The sequence below is a fragment of the Rhipicephalus microplus genome, chromosome 3 (assembly GCF_043290135.1).
Source record: "Rhipicephalus microplus isolate Deutch F79 chromosome 3, USDA_Rmic, whole genome shotgun sequence".
In the NCBI taxonomy this organism is placed as follows: Eukaryota; Metazoa; Arthropoda; class Arachnida; order Ixodida; family Ixodidae; genus Rhipicephalus; species Rhipicephalus microplus.
The window spans coordinates 5,769,451-5,786,003 of NC_134702.1; the positions used below are offsets into that span (position 1 = coordinate 5,769,451).

Here is a 16,553-nt window from a genome sequence, read left to right on the forward strand (position 1 = left end):
TGTCCGTTTTCTTGCTTATAAAATGCCTTCAAATGGATAAAAATAGCATCACCCCCAACAGCAAGTCTCCAGCAATGGGATTATGCATTCACTTTTTGGATTTAGCAAGAATAAATTGCCAAGAAGTCCCGTAAGAAGTACCCAATTAAGATTTAGACCTTCATATTTTCTAAACCACTTGAAATATTAAGAAACAAATTAGAGATTTGAAATCAGCATGAAAAACTAGCTTAGGTAGTGAAGTTTGGTTAAGATTGAGCAAAAAATTAAAAAAACAAAAAATGAGAACCCACGTCTCTTTTTAAAAGCAGCCGTGTAGCTTCCGTATCGCCCCATAACGTAACAAGATTACAGACACAACATACAAATCACCCCGCAACGTGCATTTGCCACTTTGGCTTGGATTGGAATGGATTGAATTTCAGTGCGATAATAGTACGCTCTGTGCTTCGGAGATGGCGCACACTATCATCATCAGTGGCTGGAACAAGCAGACGACATTATTGTGGCAATTTTCGGGAGTGCAATAGTCACTCGAGGAAAAAAACAAATCGTATTTTTGTTGGGCGATGTCAGGGGTGCGAGAAATATGCGAGTGCAAGGATTACGCGAGTAAATACAGTATATGATTCTTTATGAATAGAAAACATACATAAGCAAGCACATCAGAGTAAAAGAAATAATTTGTTTATTTGTTTGTTTTTGCTCTCGCACTAAACACTGGGCAATAATCACCTCTTATCTCATCCTAATCATCTCACCGCTCATGCTTTCGAGATGCAGCTTCTTCATTATCAGGGTCTGATGTTGTAAGTAAATACTCTGCCGACAAACTGAAATCCAATGGATCAAATCTGGTACATCAAAAGAATCGTCACTCTACTCCCTAGCACGAGAGCAACTGGCACGCATATTCGTAGCGTAAGTGAACTGTTGAGTGAGCGCACGGGAGAAAACAGTGGGGTTGTGTGCCTGTTCGTGAAACAAAAAGGGTGAAAAAGTTTTAATAATTCTTCGTCTTAGCGCCAACGAGACGAAGTTAGTTTTTCAGAGTCCAAAACAGTAAATGCAGCCACAACGGCAACATTTCTGTTATTTAGTGCCACAAGGAAATGGATGTAATCGTGCTTTCGAGAGCAGTGAATGAGAGCCACTAGTGCTCACCCTTTCAGAGATAGAAACCAGACAGCCATCAGCTTTGTGGGTGCGAGAAAGAGTGATAACCACTCAAAGGCCTAAACTGAAACCAGCCGCATTACGTGTGCGTGTTCAGATGCGCAAGCGAAACCCGCCAAGCAGCTTTGAAAAACACTAAGAAAAAAAAGATCGGCACATGAAAAAAAAATTTCGCATATTCTCAAAATGTAGCAGCACATGCTAACAAAAAGAAATGATGGAACAAGGTTCATGTTTTACAGTGAAAACTCTCAAAGGGTTGAACCTGAGTTCGTTTACATTGCTGTGCTGATCTCCAATTTGCAATTTGAACACTGTACATTAAAGAGATGACATTGCAGAAATTTGTGATGTTGGTGTCAGCAGTACTGGTTATGAGTGAACAACTTCAGTGGATGCAAGTAATAAATATCAGAGTATTGAGCCATAGTTTATCACAGGCATTATATGTGGCAGTCGTGCTCTGTCACAGAGTGATGGCACAGAATGTAGTGGGTACTCCGCTACTTTCGCAGCTGCACTTGCAGCTCACTTTCAAGGAGAGTTTGCAAGTGTCAATGTTCAACTCTGCTTTCAGGCATTCTTTTCTGTGCAGTGCAGTTCATGTGTTAAAGAAGCAAAACATGGCAGGCAGATTGGGTGCAATCACAATCCAATCTTGAAGGCAAAGTTTAAGCTTCCTTGAAGGTCTTTGCTGTACAGTATGGTCCACTGTTAAAGGGAACGCTCGAATGTACACTTTTCAAATTCATGGCCCATGCAAGTGTATATAGATACACAGCTTGTTTCTGATCCTAAACTGTCCAGAAAGCCAGAACTGGGAACACTAGCAGTCTTATGCAAGTATATACGACTGCGGTTTTGCAAGAGAGTGAAATCTGTATATGCTTGAACACAGGTGTTCCTTTTAACAGTGGACCCGTCTGCACATTATGCTGTTTTCAAAATAGCGATCATTCTATGTGCCATTTTGGCAGTGGTAGTATGCCTTCAAAAGAGCTAACAAAGTGAATCGGCATATCAGGGTAATGAGAAATGCCAGGAAACAAGATGCAAGCTTTGTACAAATAAACCAGATTTAAAATGTTAAACCAACTTGAATAAAAGTTATGCTAGTATGTGAATATTTGTGACTGAAATGCCAACTTGACATTGACTTGTGCATGTTCAGTATACGGTAGCTTTTGTTTGAATGTGCTTTAAACTTGATTTTTTTTTTTCATACCAGTTTCCTTACATGCATAGCAGTCGACTGGATGTGGCTTAATGCACATTATGTGCTGTCTTTAGGTGATGAAATCTGGCCTGTTTACTTGCAGATGAAATCCAAGCCCAACTTCACCGTAGAGATAGAGTGTGGTGGCAAAAAGCTTTTCTTCAGCTGTACCTTCAACGAAGCGACTGAACCTGAGGGTCAATCTGAAAACTATGGTAAGCACCTTCCAAAACGAAGCACTGGCTGTATTCCTGCACTTAGCATTGAATTTCTCGAGTGACAGACTCTAAAATCTATCATACATCTTGCTTTCTGCAGCAGATTAGCACTTTCGTGGCCAACTCTCAATTTCAGATATCTGCTGTAAATACACGAGTTTTCCCTAGTGTGACTTGCACTGGTGAAAACAATGCACCTTGGAAAAAGTTCTTACTTTTTTTTTTGCAGAAATTTCTTTTAAGGGGGACACTAAACAGAAACAATGACTTTATGTAGATTGATAAATTCCACTCTGCGAACTCTAATGCCACAAGGCGGAAGTTTCATTATGAATTCGGCACCGAAATCTCCGCGCATGACGACAAAATTTTCAAAATATATTTTTCGTATTTTCGTAAACCTATAGCACCACAGATGACAATGTATTTTGTTCTAATTGATCAGAAGCTTCGTAGCACCAAGTAGACTCTTCGAAAATTTATGCCGTCATGGTGTTTGGTGCACAAATGTCAAGGCGGTGTCTCCACCCGCATTTCCTTTATGCACATTTCTCGCTTGCCAAGTGTCATCTCGTGGTAAGAGTGGTCGGCCATGGTAGATAAGTCTTGACCCGAAAGTTGCGGGTTCGATCCTGTTTGAGGCGGTTGCGTTTCACTGGAGGCAACGTGGTAGAGGCGAGTGTTCTCTGCAATGTCAGTGCACCCTAAAAAACACCGGATGGTCAAAATGTTTGAAGCCCTTCATTATAGTGTTCGTCATAATATCATGGTTTGTTGACGTGAAACCCCAGATTATTATTATTGTTGTTGTTGTTGTTATTGTGGTATAAGTGGTGTTTTCAGGATTGTAAAACTGTACTTCTCTAATGCATGAAAAATTGTTTTTCTCTTGAGTGTTCTCTTAAAGGGACACTAAAAGCAAATATTAAGTCAATGTTTATTGTTGTAATAGCGGTCCACAAACATTGTAGTGCTAGTTTTGTGCCAAGGAAATGCTTATTTTGAAATAAAATCATGTTTTAATGGTCCACATCGTGTTAGCACACTTCAAATGACTACGTTTGATGGCAGACTCTTAGATGTCACTGTTTCCGTGCCCAACGTGCCCGCCTTTACTAAGTGGCAGCCAACACCTGTAACAAGAGTGGAAGTAGCAACAATGGCCATTGAGCAATTTTCTGATCTGAAGCCATGACTCTTGCTTGCTTGGTTAAATGGACCCCTCTACATGGTACTACCTATCCAGCCTAACCAGCCAAAAACTGTGTTTTTGAACTATGTACTCACGCAATTCTTTATAGTAACACTAGGTGGTTTTTTTTTACTATAAATCAAACGGAAATCCCCAAGCAGCATTTTATTATGTCTTTTTATGTATGGAACATTCTATTGCTATGGTTTGGTTATAGTGATTGATTATGGGTTTAATGTGATGGATTACTAGTGATTAACTGCAATTAAGTTCGGCGGAAACCCACAAGTTGGCGGAAGGGTCAAGAAAGGGAAGGAACACAACCACCTGTTTGTAGCACGAAGCCACAAGGAAATCTGTACCGATTTTTTTAGAAAGAGAAGCTTCTCAGTTGCCGAAAAATTCATTCTGGTCCGGGGTTCGAACACGGGACCAAAGCCTTTCTGGGGCAGTCGCTCTACCAATTAAGTTAACCAAGAAGCTAGCAATTGACAGCGCGTGGGCGAATTCATTGACAGCTCGAAGCACATGGACACAAGTACTGCGAATGAGTTCTGTGGAAACCTGCAATGTGGCGGATGGGTAGAGCGTTGGTTTTGGGTTTGAATCCCAAACCAGTACTAACGTTTTTACAACTGAGGAGCCTTTCTTTCGGAGAAATTGATTTCCTTGTGGCTTTGTCTTACAAACAGGTAGTTCTCTCCCTTTCTTAAATAGTGATTAATCTTTATGGTTCCAATGGGAAGGGGAAGGGGGTGAAGTGTGCTTATTATTCCTATTAAGTGCATGAAAAACTTTTGCTGTGTTGCTTGCCCAGAAATATTTCAATGTATTGTAGCTCTATGTAGAGTAGCTCCTCCTTTTGTTCACACATGCTGGCCGTCTTTAGTCAGCCTGTGTTTATTCCAGGAGGTACAATAAATTCAGCTTGCTGAAGAAGCCTCCTAAAAGTCTGTCTCAGCACTCTGGTTGTTTCAGAAACTCGAGGGGGCTACAGCATTTTAAAAATCTTGTGCATAAAGAGCAGGGTTTTGTGGTGCTGCAGTGTTGGTAAGATCGTCAACGATATTTTGTCGGGGAGGCAGTGCTAATACATTCTTAGTTTAGTGGCACGAATTGCCATTAGTTGCCCAAAATTGTTTGACACGCAATACTATTGGTAGTTATGTGGTCATAGGATGACTTTACTACTGGACTTGATCTTCATGAATCTCCATCTGCAAAATATCTTTCTAATCTATCTGGTTGTACCAGTCACAGGTCTTCTTTTTCTAATTTATGAAAGTCTACTTTCCAATCTAGTGTTACAAATATTACTGACATCTCAATTGCCGAATATAATAGAATGGCATCCTGCAACATATCATAGTTTATAATAAGCATACCTCTTCATGAAGTACACCTTATTCGTCAATGCAGGTATGTTAGAGACCCTGGTTCTAAAGGAAGAAGTATTCACTACACTTCTTAAAAGTTATGAGTGTTTTGAACTTCTAGGGTTCAAAATTTTTTTTCCACTGAGTTCAATCACTCTCTTACCATATGTATTGTAGTTGAATCTCTATATAGAGGCATTCACTTGGGAGAAATTCTTGTCTTTTATGTGAGGTGTTATTTTATAAGCAAGATACCACGTATGCATTTTTTGACTAAGGGTGTGCGAATATCAAAATTTTCTATACCAATCGAATACGAATACATAGCTTCGAATACGAATTGAATATCAAATAACGAAGAGGTGCAAGGGGGAGGGGGGGCACACCGGGCGAGTGAAGGGGTCCTTTGTGCCATATCTCATAGCTTCATGAAGACTAACTGGCCCATTGAATTATTACTCGCATATATATATATATATATATATATATATATATATATATATAAAGCTTGGTGAACATGATCACATTTTTGCTCATTGCCCTGTTTTCCGCTTTCAGCTGACAGTTTTGGTGTTGCTGAATTCGCCATATATGAAGGGGAATGGACGGATGCGGTCTATACAGTGTCTGGTGACATTATGGATGGGGTAAGACCATCTTTTACATGCCGAAATTACAAGTCTTAGTTGGATTGCTAGAGTTGCTTTTCGTCTATTTAGTTTCGTGGTGCTTCATTGAAATTGAATGAGCTAGCTGTTTTGAATAGGATTTCAGTTCAAGAAATCTTCAAATTTATTGCACAACATCATTCATTATTGCATCATTATTATTGCTGTACATTGGTACCTTTTTACGTGCACAAGCTCAGCTTTATTTCTTCCACTACTCATCTGCAAAACGCTAGGTATAGTGTACATTGGAGAATTAAAAATGTAAATAAATAAATGACTGAGTTATTGTTTTCCTCAGTATAATTGCTGCAGATCGCTCATGCCATTGTGGCTTCTATGACTGCTGGTTTAAAGTGCATCCTGGAAATTTGTGACCGGCACCACGCTGTACTGCAAAAAAAAATGTAGCACTTTTGTTTGGAGATGCTGACTGGCCAATGATTACGACTTCAGCACAAGTAGTGATGGCCAGGATAGCAGCCACTGACAAATATGCTAGTGCAATTGATTGTTGATGCTTAGCATGTGTGGTATAGCGCTGTCTCACCAGCTGCACACATCTAATGAGCAACAACCCAAACGCTCGTCGTTCTGCCATGGGGCAGCGTAACCCGCCTAAAGTGCAGAAGAAAGCGTAGCTGGTGTGACATGACATGCACAACACCTGTCTGCTGTTAGAAGCAAGCAACACTGATGCATGAGGAAGTGCACTGAACATAAACTCACACAGCAGGTGCACTTGTGTGCTGTGATAATGTTTGTGTGTATAGCTGCTCACAAGTCACAGTGGTGCCAGCTTTTAGAGAAGTGGCGTCATTTTTCCTCAGTAGAGATGGCTGTACAAGCACACATCATTCACTCCGAAGTAATCCCCTCTGCCTCATTATTAAGCTGTTTCGCAGCTAGATACTACCTATATGACTAGATTCGATGATGTATGCTGTAGGCTTTCATTGTTTCTTGCCGGTCTACATATGAGGTATCATTTTTCTTTTCTGGCTTCAGAATTTCAGGTGTCAGTCTAGAAATGGAGCCTGCTTAGGTTTGAGTGTGCATGTACGTGTGTATGTTTGTGAGAGAGAAAGATCAATTGTGCGGTGCTTAGAGCAGGCCAGGGTGTAGTGGATAATGAAGTGGTGTTAGCGCTTTCAGCACCCTAACAGTGGGATGGACTGGCGTTTGATGATCAAAAGGTGTTTCGTCTTCTGGCTTCACATGGGTTCACGCTCTCTCTCCTTCCCGCATGCTATGTGAAGGGTCCCAATGTACATAGTGCATCCTAGACATGGCAAACTGAATAACACATGAGCACACATGCACAGTGGTTGCCAACTTGAAGAAGTTAGTGCCTGTTGAGGGGTGGAAGTGCTGCGCCAATTGTGCTATGCTGCGCCAATCTGACTTGGTGTGCCAAGCCACGCCTAAACAGCAATTTGCACATGAAATGCCAAATTTAGACGAGAGTTTTATCATCAACCGAGCAACACACAGGGGCTGCACAAAGGATGCAACTGCGTTCATATTAAACGTCGTATTTCTGAATATGCATGAATCTTGCACCACATGGCACAACGCTGGCACAATGCATGATTCTTGTTAAAGTGGTGTTTGTGTGCATACCTCCTTATGTGACTCTACATGTGTTTTAAAAGCAAAGCTGTTAGGCAAACTCGAAAGGCAGCAGTGGTGTTGCAATAAACTCGCCACCGAGCACGTGCTTTGCTGGGCAACAGTGCGGCGAGTGCTTTGCCATATAAACAGAAAAAATAAATAAAAATAAATAGAAATCAGCATCACTGGTGAAGCGATGACTGCATTAGCAACGATATGTAATGCTGCAATGGTGGTGCCGCACGTACATGCTACTTTCTTTCTATTTTTGTTGCTGCACCATTACGCGTGTAATGCTGCCTTGCGGAAACAGCGCTTCAATCACTGAGAACCATCTAGATAATCTCAGAACCTTCCGATGAAATTAGGCGCACAACGCATACATTACAGTTTGTTCTGGAACTTATGCAACCTCTAGCGATAGCTCTGGAGTCTTCGATGGCACATGTATAAACGCCGACACACTTTGCTGCGTGGCAGATTACCCATGGCCGATGCTCTATGTTCGCTGCTATCAGTCTACAATGTGTATTGCTCGTAGAGTAAGGTTTCGTTTTCTGGGCACAGGTTAGCTAAAACAAAAAGTTCACTCATGAAAACAGCGGCTGCTGCTTTCGTCGACATCATGATCCCATGACAACACGAAGGCTGACGACAGCTAACTCTTTTGGATCCGACATAGTGATACTCAACCACGAAACGCTGGTGTAAGAAAATAAGTACGTCTGCTCCAGGGAGAAATGCTCTTATTGCACAATCTCTTCCCATTGAAAGCGCACCATGTAGAACGGTTTACGAGCCGTGCGCTGATGCTTGTCGATATCGTACGTGCCAGCTATTGCAACCATGCCATTGATTAGAATCAAAGTTCATGGCTGCTGCTCAAGTGGCCCCCCTTTCCCCCTGAGTCACTTCTTGCTCGTTTAGGACGGGCGGCATGTTTCCTTTCTACTTGAGCAGTGGGTGACAGGTCTAACACATTGTGGGATGCTAATGCACGCGCCCTCCGAATGACTGAGATCAGCCGTCTTGTTCAATTTCTGCTTGAGCAGCGCTCATCACCCCTGCTTGCGCAATTTTATGCGCAGGTTTTACTTAATTGCCCAGCAATGTCGCGGTGAGCACATCTAAATTTTCTCTTCTGTGGCACTTCAATGACCGGAACATTATGAGTTCTTTATATTTATTTTTATAGAGCTCTATGGGTTTAGTATGAAGGTAACTTTAGTGTGGAGGTTTAGCGACTAGATCATGCCAACAGCGACTAGATCATGCCAATGAGATTAGGGAAATGAGCTGTCGCACTGACGCATTTAAAATGTCAATTTTTACCCAGGACGATAGCGAGGTGGAATAGGTTGCCTTCTGAAGTAGCAGAAGGCAAGGTTATATGACGACTTCACAAAGTGTGCCCTGAGGACACGTGTGCAGAGTTTCTTTCGGGGCAACAAAGTGCCCATGTCCAAAAAAATTGCCGCACATTTTTGTTCCAGTGACGACCTGCCTGTTGAAAGACATTGGCTTCTGGCATGAAAAAAGATGCAGAAACTCGCTGCTTATTGAACTGGACAACATAGTAGCTTAGCAGCAGAGTTATCTGCATGACATCACCACGTACCAAAAGTAGGGCCGTCCCATATACTGTTTCAACGGAACATAGATGTGCTTCGGGCACACGATATCGAAAGTCTGGACTGACAGCACTGTGAAGTCCTCGCACGACACTTTTATGTAGGGCCTTACCACTGGACTAAAGCAGCCATCGAGAAGAGGTCAAACGCTCGATAATCGGCCACGTTGGTAGCAAAGATGGCTGTTTGGATGTGTTCCAGGGAAGATAGATCAACGATTATCATGAGGAAATTGATGGAAACTGTTTTGAACACACGTTCTCAAGTTGCTTGGAAGATACTGTCACCAATGGCAACAATAAAGTTGCTTTCGAAAATAATTTTCATGTTTTCAAAAGGCCAAAAGCTTCTGAGAGATATGGTTTTGCTTGTGCTCAGTGGTTGTTCCTTTTGGGCCAAACCCGTATGTATAGAAGTTCAAGATTTGTATCAGGTCAGGAGTTGTGCAACAAAACAATGGTCATGATAACGAGGCACAGGTTGGATCAGGAGGTTATTCTTGAGACCTCTCTTTAAATATAGGCCTGTTTTCTTGTGTGTGCACATATGCCATAGATCAATATTGTGAGGTCAGTTAGTTTGGGCTAACCAGCTGAACAATGCTGAAACCTGCAAAAATTATGCAGTACAGTCGAACCAAGGTATATCGAACTCGCCAAAAAACGCTTATTAGTTCGATATATGGCATAATTCGATATAGGCCCGGTATAGGTTTTGACACAAAGGCACATAACAAACTAGAAAAAAAGTACTTTATTAATATGGTGGCTTACTTGCGTGCCCTACTGTGGAACAAAATAGTCCCGGATTTTTTTTCTGTGTCAATGACTTCGCTGCCTGCGACAGCATGCACGCCTCCACGTTGTCCTACGAGTCGGAGCAGCTGAGGCTGCAACCTTTTACATTCAAGCAATAGCACCGGACCAACGCAAGTGCACTAGTCACTTCGGAGGATATAGGCAATGGGCCGTCGTCGATTTCCATATTGCTGTCGCTTTGGCTCATGTTCAGCACGACGTCTGCAATGTAATCCTCATCCTGTAATTGGCCCATGATGGGGACATCATCGTCCACACTGATGAACTCGTCGAATGTCGATCCGTCGATAGCACCCGGGAACTCTGCCAGCTCGTTCCAAACTTTGGCGGAAACACCTGCGGTGTCTTCAGTGCTGTCAGAATTTGGGGTGTCATCACCAGGCATGTGGAAGCCGGCATGCCTAAAGCAGTTCTGAATCGTTTCCTTCTTGACATCTGCCCACGATCTACTCAACATAGAAATAGCTCCGAGCAAGTCGATCTTCAGCTTCCTGCCGACACAGGCGCTTCCGATAGCCGGCTTTCATTGCTCGTATAACGCCTTGATCCAGTGGTTGCAGTACAGACGTAGTGTTCGGGGGCAAAAAACGCAGCTCGATGTTGCTGAAGGTCGTACTGCAGTGGTGCGACGAACAATTGTCCACGAGCAGGCACACCTTGCGATTTTCGCCTACCAAATCATCATTCCACGACGATAGCCATCTGCTGAAAAGCTCCCCGGTCATCCACGCTTTTGAGTTTGCTCGGTAGATAACTGGAAGGGACAGCGCATTTCGAAAACACCGCGGTTCCGTGCTTTTCCCGATAACCAGAGGTTGTGGTGTACACGTATCTTGAAGGAGTACGGCCACCAGCGTGGGTTCGGTCTTAGCGAGCCGCAGGGCACGCGTTAACCGTCGCCGTGGCGGGAAACACGATACTGCTCAAGTCGCAACACTTTATTGTGGCAACACCAAACGCAGTACAGCCCGTTGCAAAAAGGCGCGGAGGGAAAGCAAATAGGCTTATCCACGCCACGGGCACAAAGTACTACACAGGGTGCCACGAGCACGTCTCCGCGGTAAAGGTGATCCACGGAGACACCGGGACAAAGGGCCCGGTTGCTCGAGCGAGGGCAAAGGCGCTCGCGTTGGCTTCGAAGGGAGACGGGTCGGTGTAGCGAGGCCACGCACTAGGACACCGTACCGCCCTTCGGCCGTGCGTATGCAGCAGGGCAACAGCGGGTGAACGTTCGCCTTGGGCGCGAGGCGCCGTCAGCGAAGTCCGACGAGCCCCCGACTGACGGGAGTCGACGGACGAAAAAGATAGCGTGGCTCACCGTTTGCTGTCCCGGAGAGTATCTGACCGCTCCCGACGCAGCGCGCGAAAACCTCTCTTGGGAGTCCCCGCGCGCGGCGCCACCGTCAACATCCGCTTCCGGGCGAGGGAGTTAAACGTCACTCCGCTCTCCCACCACGGCAGACAGCGAAGGAGGGCAGACATGTCGGGACATGAGAACGGCAGAAAAGGCGGCAAAGCCCGCGCAAAGGCAGCGGGCTAGCCTCAATTCCCACAAGGTCGAAGCTTTTTCGATCCGTCTAAATTAGCTGCCAACAGCACGAACACTCGAGCTTTGTTTGCCTTGCCGCCGCTTGTCTTGTCGCCACGACACACAAGTGTCTTGTTTGGCGACATTTGCCAAAATAAAGCGGTTTCATTCACATTGAAGATATCTTGGGCTCTATATCCTGCTGCGATATCTCGCCAGTTTTCCTCGAGCCATTTTTCTACGCTGTCCAGGTCCGCCGCTCTGTTTTCACCTGTAACAGCTTTGCCAGCGATGTCGTGCCGTTCTTTGAACAGCTGAAGCCAGCCTGAACCGCCTTGGAAATCATTCCTGCCGAGCAGAAAAGCAAGGTCCTTGGCTTTCTGCTCGATCATAGGGCCCGACACCAGAGTGTTTCGCGACCGAACGTCCACAAACCACTTGTAAACGGCCGCTTCAACATCTTCGTACACAGCAGCACGCACACGTTGGACGCAACGGGTACCTGGCCTTTTGTCCGACTTGACCCTGATGTCTGCCTTGTTCTTCAGGATAGTACTCAAGGTGCTCCTTGAAATTTTGTCTGTGGCAGCGACGTCGAACTTCTTTTTACCGCGCTCAACCCGATTGATGATTTCGAGTTTCACTGCGAACGGCAAATTTCGCCTCTTTGTGCAAGCCATGATGACAGCGCGCCAATACCGTTCACAGAGCACCAGCAGGCAACACCACTGACCACGCTGAATCGGCAGCAGCAGGCACACAAGCATTAAGGGGGGACGCGGCACTTCGGGACCGAAAATCAGCCAAAAAATCGAGTTTTCGCGAACCTTCTTTTCGCGTTCCCGACATCATTGCGCACCTATTTACAAAATTTCATAGCCGAATACCATCAACTTTTATCGTTATTCAACTTTAAAAAACCGAAAACGGGCGTCCTGCCCTTTAAATTGAGGGCGAATAGCGCAGGTTTCGGCTCTACGATACGCGGGAACTACGCGCTCGATCGGCGCCATTTTGGTCTTGTTTGAAAGAACGCGTTTTCAGCTGTTTTTTTTTATTCAGTAAGCAACGTTGAGCGTTTCCCCGGCTCGAAAAACGGGGCCTCAAAGACGAAGAGCCGCGCTCACTGCCATTGGCTAGACGGCGCACGTGACTGAAATGGCGCTTTCCGGTTGGCTGGAAGCTCGCGGCTTGCGCCTGCATACGCGACCCGACGCCATTTTGAAAGGGTTACCGCTGTGACGCCTCGAAATCGGCAGAGCACTCTGAAGCTTCTGATCGTATCGCCATGCCTGGAAACGCAAAAAAAGTATCGGACCGTGCACGCATTTGGTCGCAGGAAACGCAAAGGTCGTGGGAGAAAGTCTACGAAGTCATCAGAGCCCTTGGTTGACTCCGACGAACGATGTGTCGACGCTCCGCGGCCGTTCAGCGATGGTGCGACTGAGCGCGTTGCCTCCGACGACGATGACGGTGAAGCGAACTCCGGACGACTACGAATCGACGCCAAGATGGTGACAAACGCCGAAGTTGAAGAAAATCATGCCCGGGAGAAAGCGACGCTCGACCGGCTTTCATCGGCGCCAGCAACTGCACGGAAAATTGACTTTTTCACCGCGAGTTGTAGCGAGGCAACCGCACAGGACTCGGACCACGCTGCTCCTTATCTGCTTATGCATCTAGATATCCTAAACGCGATAATGGGTGCCTTGTGTTGCAAAGCCTGCCACGTACCGGTTACGATCGTCAGAGGGGATCGGGACTACGGACTTGCCGTGAAAGTGCTAGTGCAGTGTGAAAGGTGCAGCGAGATCGCGAATGAATGGACTTCGCCCCGCGCGAACAGCACGAAAACGTGCAATCCGTTTGAAGTAAATCTTCTCGCTTCGAGGGCGATGGTGGCTACCGGCAACGGCCAAACGAAAATGAACGATATTTTCGCAACAATGGGCATCTCACACCGCGGTATGCACCACAAGACGTTTCAGCGGCATTTGAAGAACACGCTGGCACCCGCTGCAACGCGAGCGGCTGAGTCCGCTATGAGCGAATGTGCGGAAAAGGTTAGAACAATTTATGATGACTTGTGCTTCGGCCACCGGGGCAATATTGCCGTTAGCTACGACGGCACGTGGAAGACGCGAGGCCATTCTTCCCACATCGGCGTGGGCACAGTTATCGAATTATTTAGTGGCTACGTGTTGGACTACGTCGTTCTTTCCAACTTTTGCCTAGGCTGCGAGGTGGGCCCAAAGCCTAGTAGTGAGGGCTATCAAGAATGGAAGGCTAACCACAAATGCCAAAAAAATACGAACAGAAAAGCGGGGCAAGTGGAAGTGGAGGCGGCTCTAATTCTATTTCAGAGGTCGCTTGAACGCCATGGCCTGCGCTACACAACTATGCTGTCTGATGGAGACTCTAGGACATTTTGCGCCATACAAGACGCCAAGGTGTATGGTTACATTGACGTGCAGAAGGAAGACTGTATTAATCATGTACAGAAACGGATGGGCACCGCATTGAGAAACCTGGTGCAGAAACAAAAGTGCGATGGGAAAAGAGGCCTTGGTGGGAAAGGCAGGCTCACAGGTGAGCTGATCACCAGGCTGAGCACATATTATGACCGGGCTCTGAAATCGCATGAAGGTGACGTGGGCGAGATGCAAAAGGCTGTGATGGCCACATACCGCCACGTCACCTCCACTGATGAATGCTCGGACCACAGTCTGTGCCCAGCTGATGAAACTTCATGGTGTCGGCACAATGCCGCAAAAGCAAAGGGTGAGCCCGACCCCAGGCATGCCTACAATCTACCGAAAGACGTGGCAGAGGCATTACTACCGGTTTATACCCGGCTTTCGGAAAGAGCCCTGCTTCAGAGGTGCGAACGCGGCAAAACGCAGAACTCCAACGAGAGCCTACATTCGGTAATCTGGAGTTTGGCCCCCAAGGAGCACCATGCGTCCCTGTTCGCTGTTGAAGCAGCTGTTGCAGAAGCAGTGCTGCGCTTCAACACGGGCAATTTGAATTCTGCAACGGCAATCTTAGGTGAAATGGACATGAATGCGACAAGTACTGGTGCCAGGAGAGCGAGAGAAAAAGACCACCGTCGCAGCATTGTCTCCAACAAGAAAAGAACAGCCTCATTGGAACTCCGGAAGCTAGTGAAGAGGAGGCATGAGCACAGAATGCATTCAGACTATGCTTCTGGTGCGTTTTGAGGTTGTCTTGTTGCATCTTCTGCAATAAAAATGTGTGCCCACGTTTTTTCTCGATTTCTCAAAACGACAATTTTCATGTGCTTCCCATTATGCCGGAGCAATATCTCTTGTTCTATCTGGGTTATCATTACGATTTCTTTTTTGTTTCGAAGATAAATGCAGGGGATGTGTTGTAAAGTAAGTTTTATTGTAATAATTTTTGGAGAAAATTCTCTAAATGGATCTTTTGTTTCAAGTGTAGATGGGGAAATTTTTCATGTCATATTCAACATCCCACATCTTTGCTTCGAAATAGCCCAGAACAATGATTTATACTTTATTGCACACTGTGAACATACCGAATTGGTTCTATAGGTTGCACATCAATATCCAAGTTACAGTTAATTAGCTAATTAGGCTTTAATTGAAAAAGTCACAGTTCATTATATCTTTAAAACTAATTGTCACAGCAAAAAAAGAATTCGATTTTTGAAATCAGCAGTAAAATCTACATAGGCTCTCCAAATTTGACTGAGGTACTCGCAAAAATAAAAGAGTTTTTGGAAGGTGTAGCATCCCCCCTTAAGAAAGAAAAAATGGCGCTCACTTCTACCGCCTCCGCGCCTCGGAGAAAGCACGACGGCCTCTGATTGGCTGTAAGCGCTGCGAGCGAGCCAGGATAATTTCTTGGAGGGGGGTGTTCGGCCGCGCACAATCGGGTCTAACCAACTTTTTCTAGGGTGGCGCCGGCAGTTTTCCCCGCCACCGAAAGAGAAAGCCAACTTGCTGGGGCACTTTTGAGGCACATGAAGTTTGATATATCAGTTGTCATTGCCATTTTTGTTCGATAAAACAGTAACTTTTGCTATATATTCTCAATGTAAACTTACCGTGTTTAGGAATCGTTCGATATATGGGATAATTTGATATAAACGGGTTCGATATAGTCGGGCTCGACTGTACAACAAAAGCTGCTATCAGCAAAAAATGAGCCTAGCAAAAAAAATTTTCTTTTGTGTTGAGGTAAATGGTGAATTGTGGAAAATGTGCTTGATTTTGCATGTGTTCAGTAAATGTGCTTTCATGCTGTACAAGATAGGGGCGTCATTTTTTTATACATTCTAAGAAAGTGTTCTAAACCCTTCAAACCCATAAGTTTTTTTTTTCTTTACAGTTGCTATGAAACCTGTAAGTGTTCCTTTCATATCTCTGTTATTTATTTCAGTATCTGTATGACCTGCTGATGAACATGCTGGAGGAACGTGGAATCTCCAGCGAGTTTGGCTACAATCTTGTCAACTTCTGCACTGTTTACGAGCATAGTCTTTACATTGGCCTGCTGGAAAAGCTGAAGGCTTTTGTCTCAAAACAGTAGAGCTGTGCCTTGGGACGATGAAGCCTGTTTTCAGAGACTCTTTTAGCACTGTTCATGTAGATACATTTATACCCTGTGTGTAAGCAGCCCATGTGGACACAGTCTATTGTGTTGGTGAAGTATATAGTGAATTGGTATATTGTGCTGAAGTTCTCACAATGTTCACTTAAGCACAGGGTTATTTTCATTGTGAACAATAAATAAATGTTAGTAAGTGTGTATAGTGTGTACAAATCACTCAGCACTCCAAATACTATAAATATAGTTCAATAAGGTTGGGAGCTGGGCTAATTGGTGGGTGATCATAAAAATCGTACGGTGAAGTACTGTACTTTGGACAGGGACTTGAAGAGGATGTAGTATTTTTGAGTTGCAAATGTTTTGCCCCCTAGGTGCCCATGCAAAGTGCACTACTTCGTCATAGGGTATAATGGCTAAAGAATATAGTACCAGTGCTTGTGTCACCACTTCACTGCCGTCAAGTGTGTTCCTATAACATACCTGCCAAGTCTCTTGCATTGGCCGGGAGACTCCTGGATTC

The 16,553-nt window shown here is 44.9% G+C and overlaps 1 protein-coding gene across 1 annotated transcript in view; it reads left to right on the plus strand.

The window, feature by feature from the left end:
- The window catches only part of P32 (complement C1q binding protein P32), a 35,995-nt gene extending 19,764 nt beyond the window's left edge, over positions 1 to 16,231 (plus strand). The window contains exons 4-6 of the mRNA XM_037433736.2: positions 2,496 to 2,607; positions 5,737 to 5,825; positions 15,863 to 16,231. Coding sequence (XP_037289633.2) covers positions 2,496 to 2,607; positions 5,737 to 5,825; positions 15,863 to 16,012 — 351 coding nt within the window. The 3' untranslated portion in view covers positions 16,013 to 16,231. The remainder of the gene's footprint in view (positions 1 to 2,495; positions 2,608 to 5,736; positions 5,826 to 15,862) is intronic.
- Positions 16,232 to 16,553: the final 322 nt, after the last annotated feature.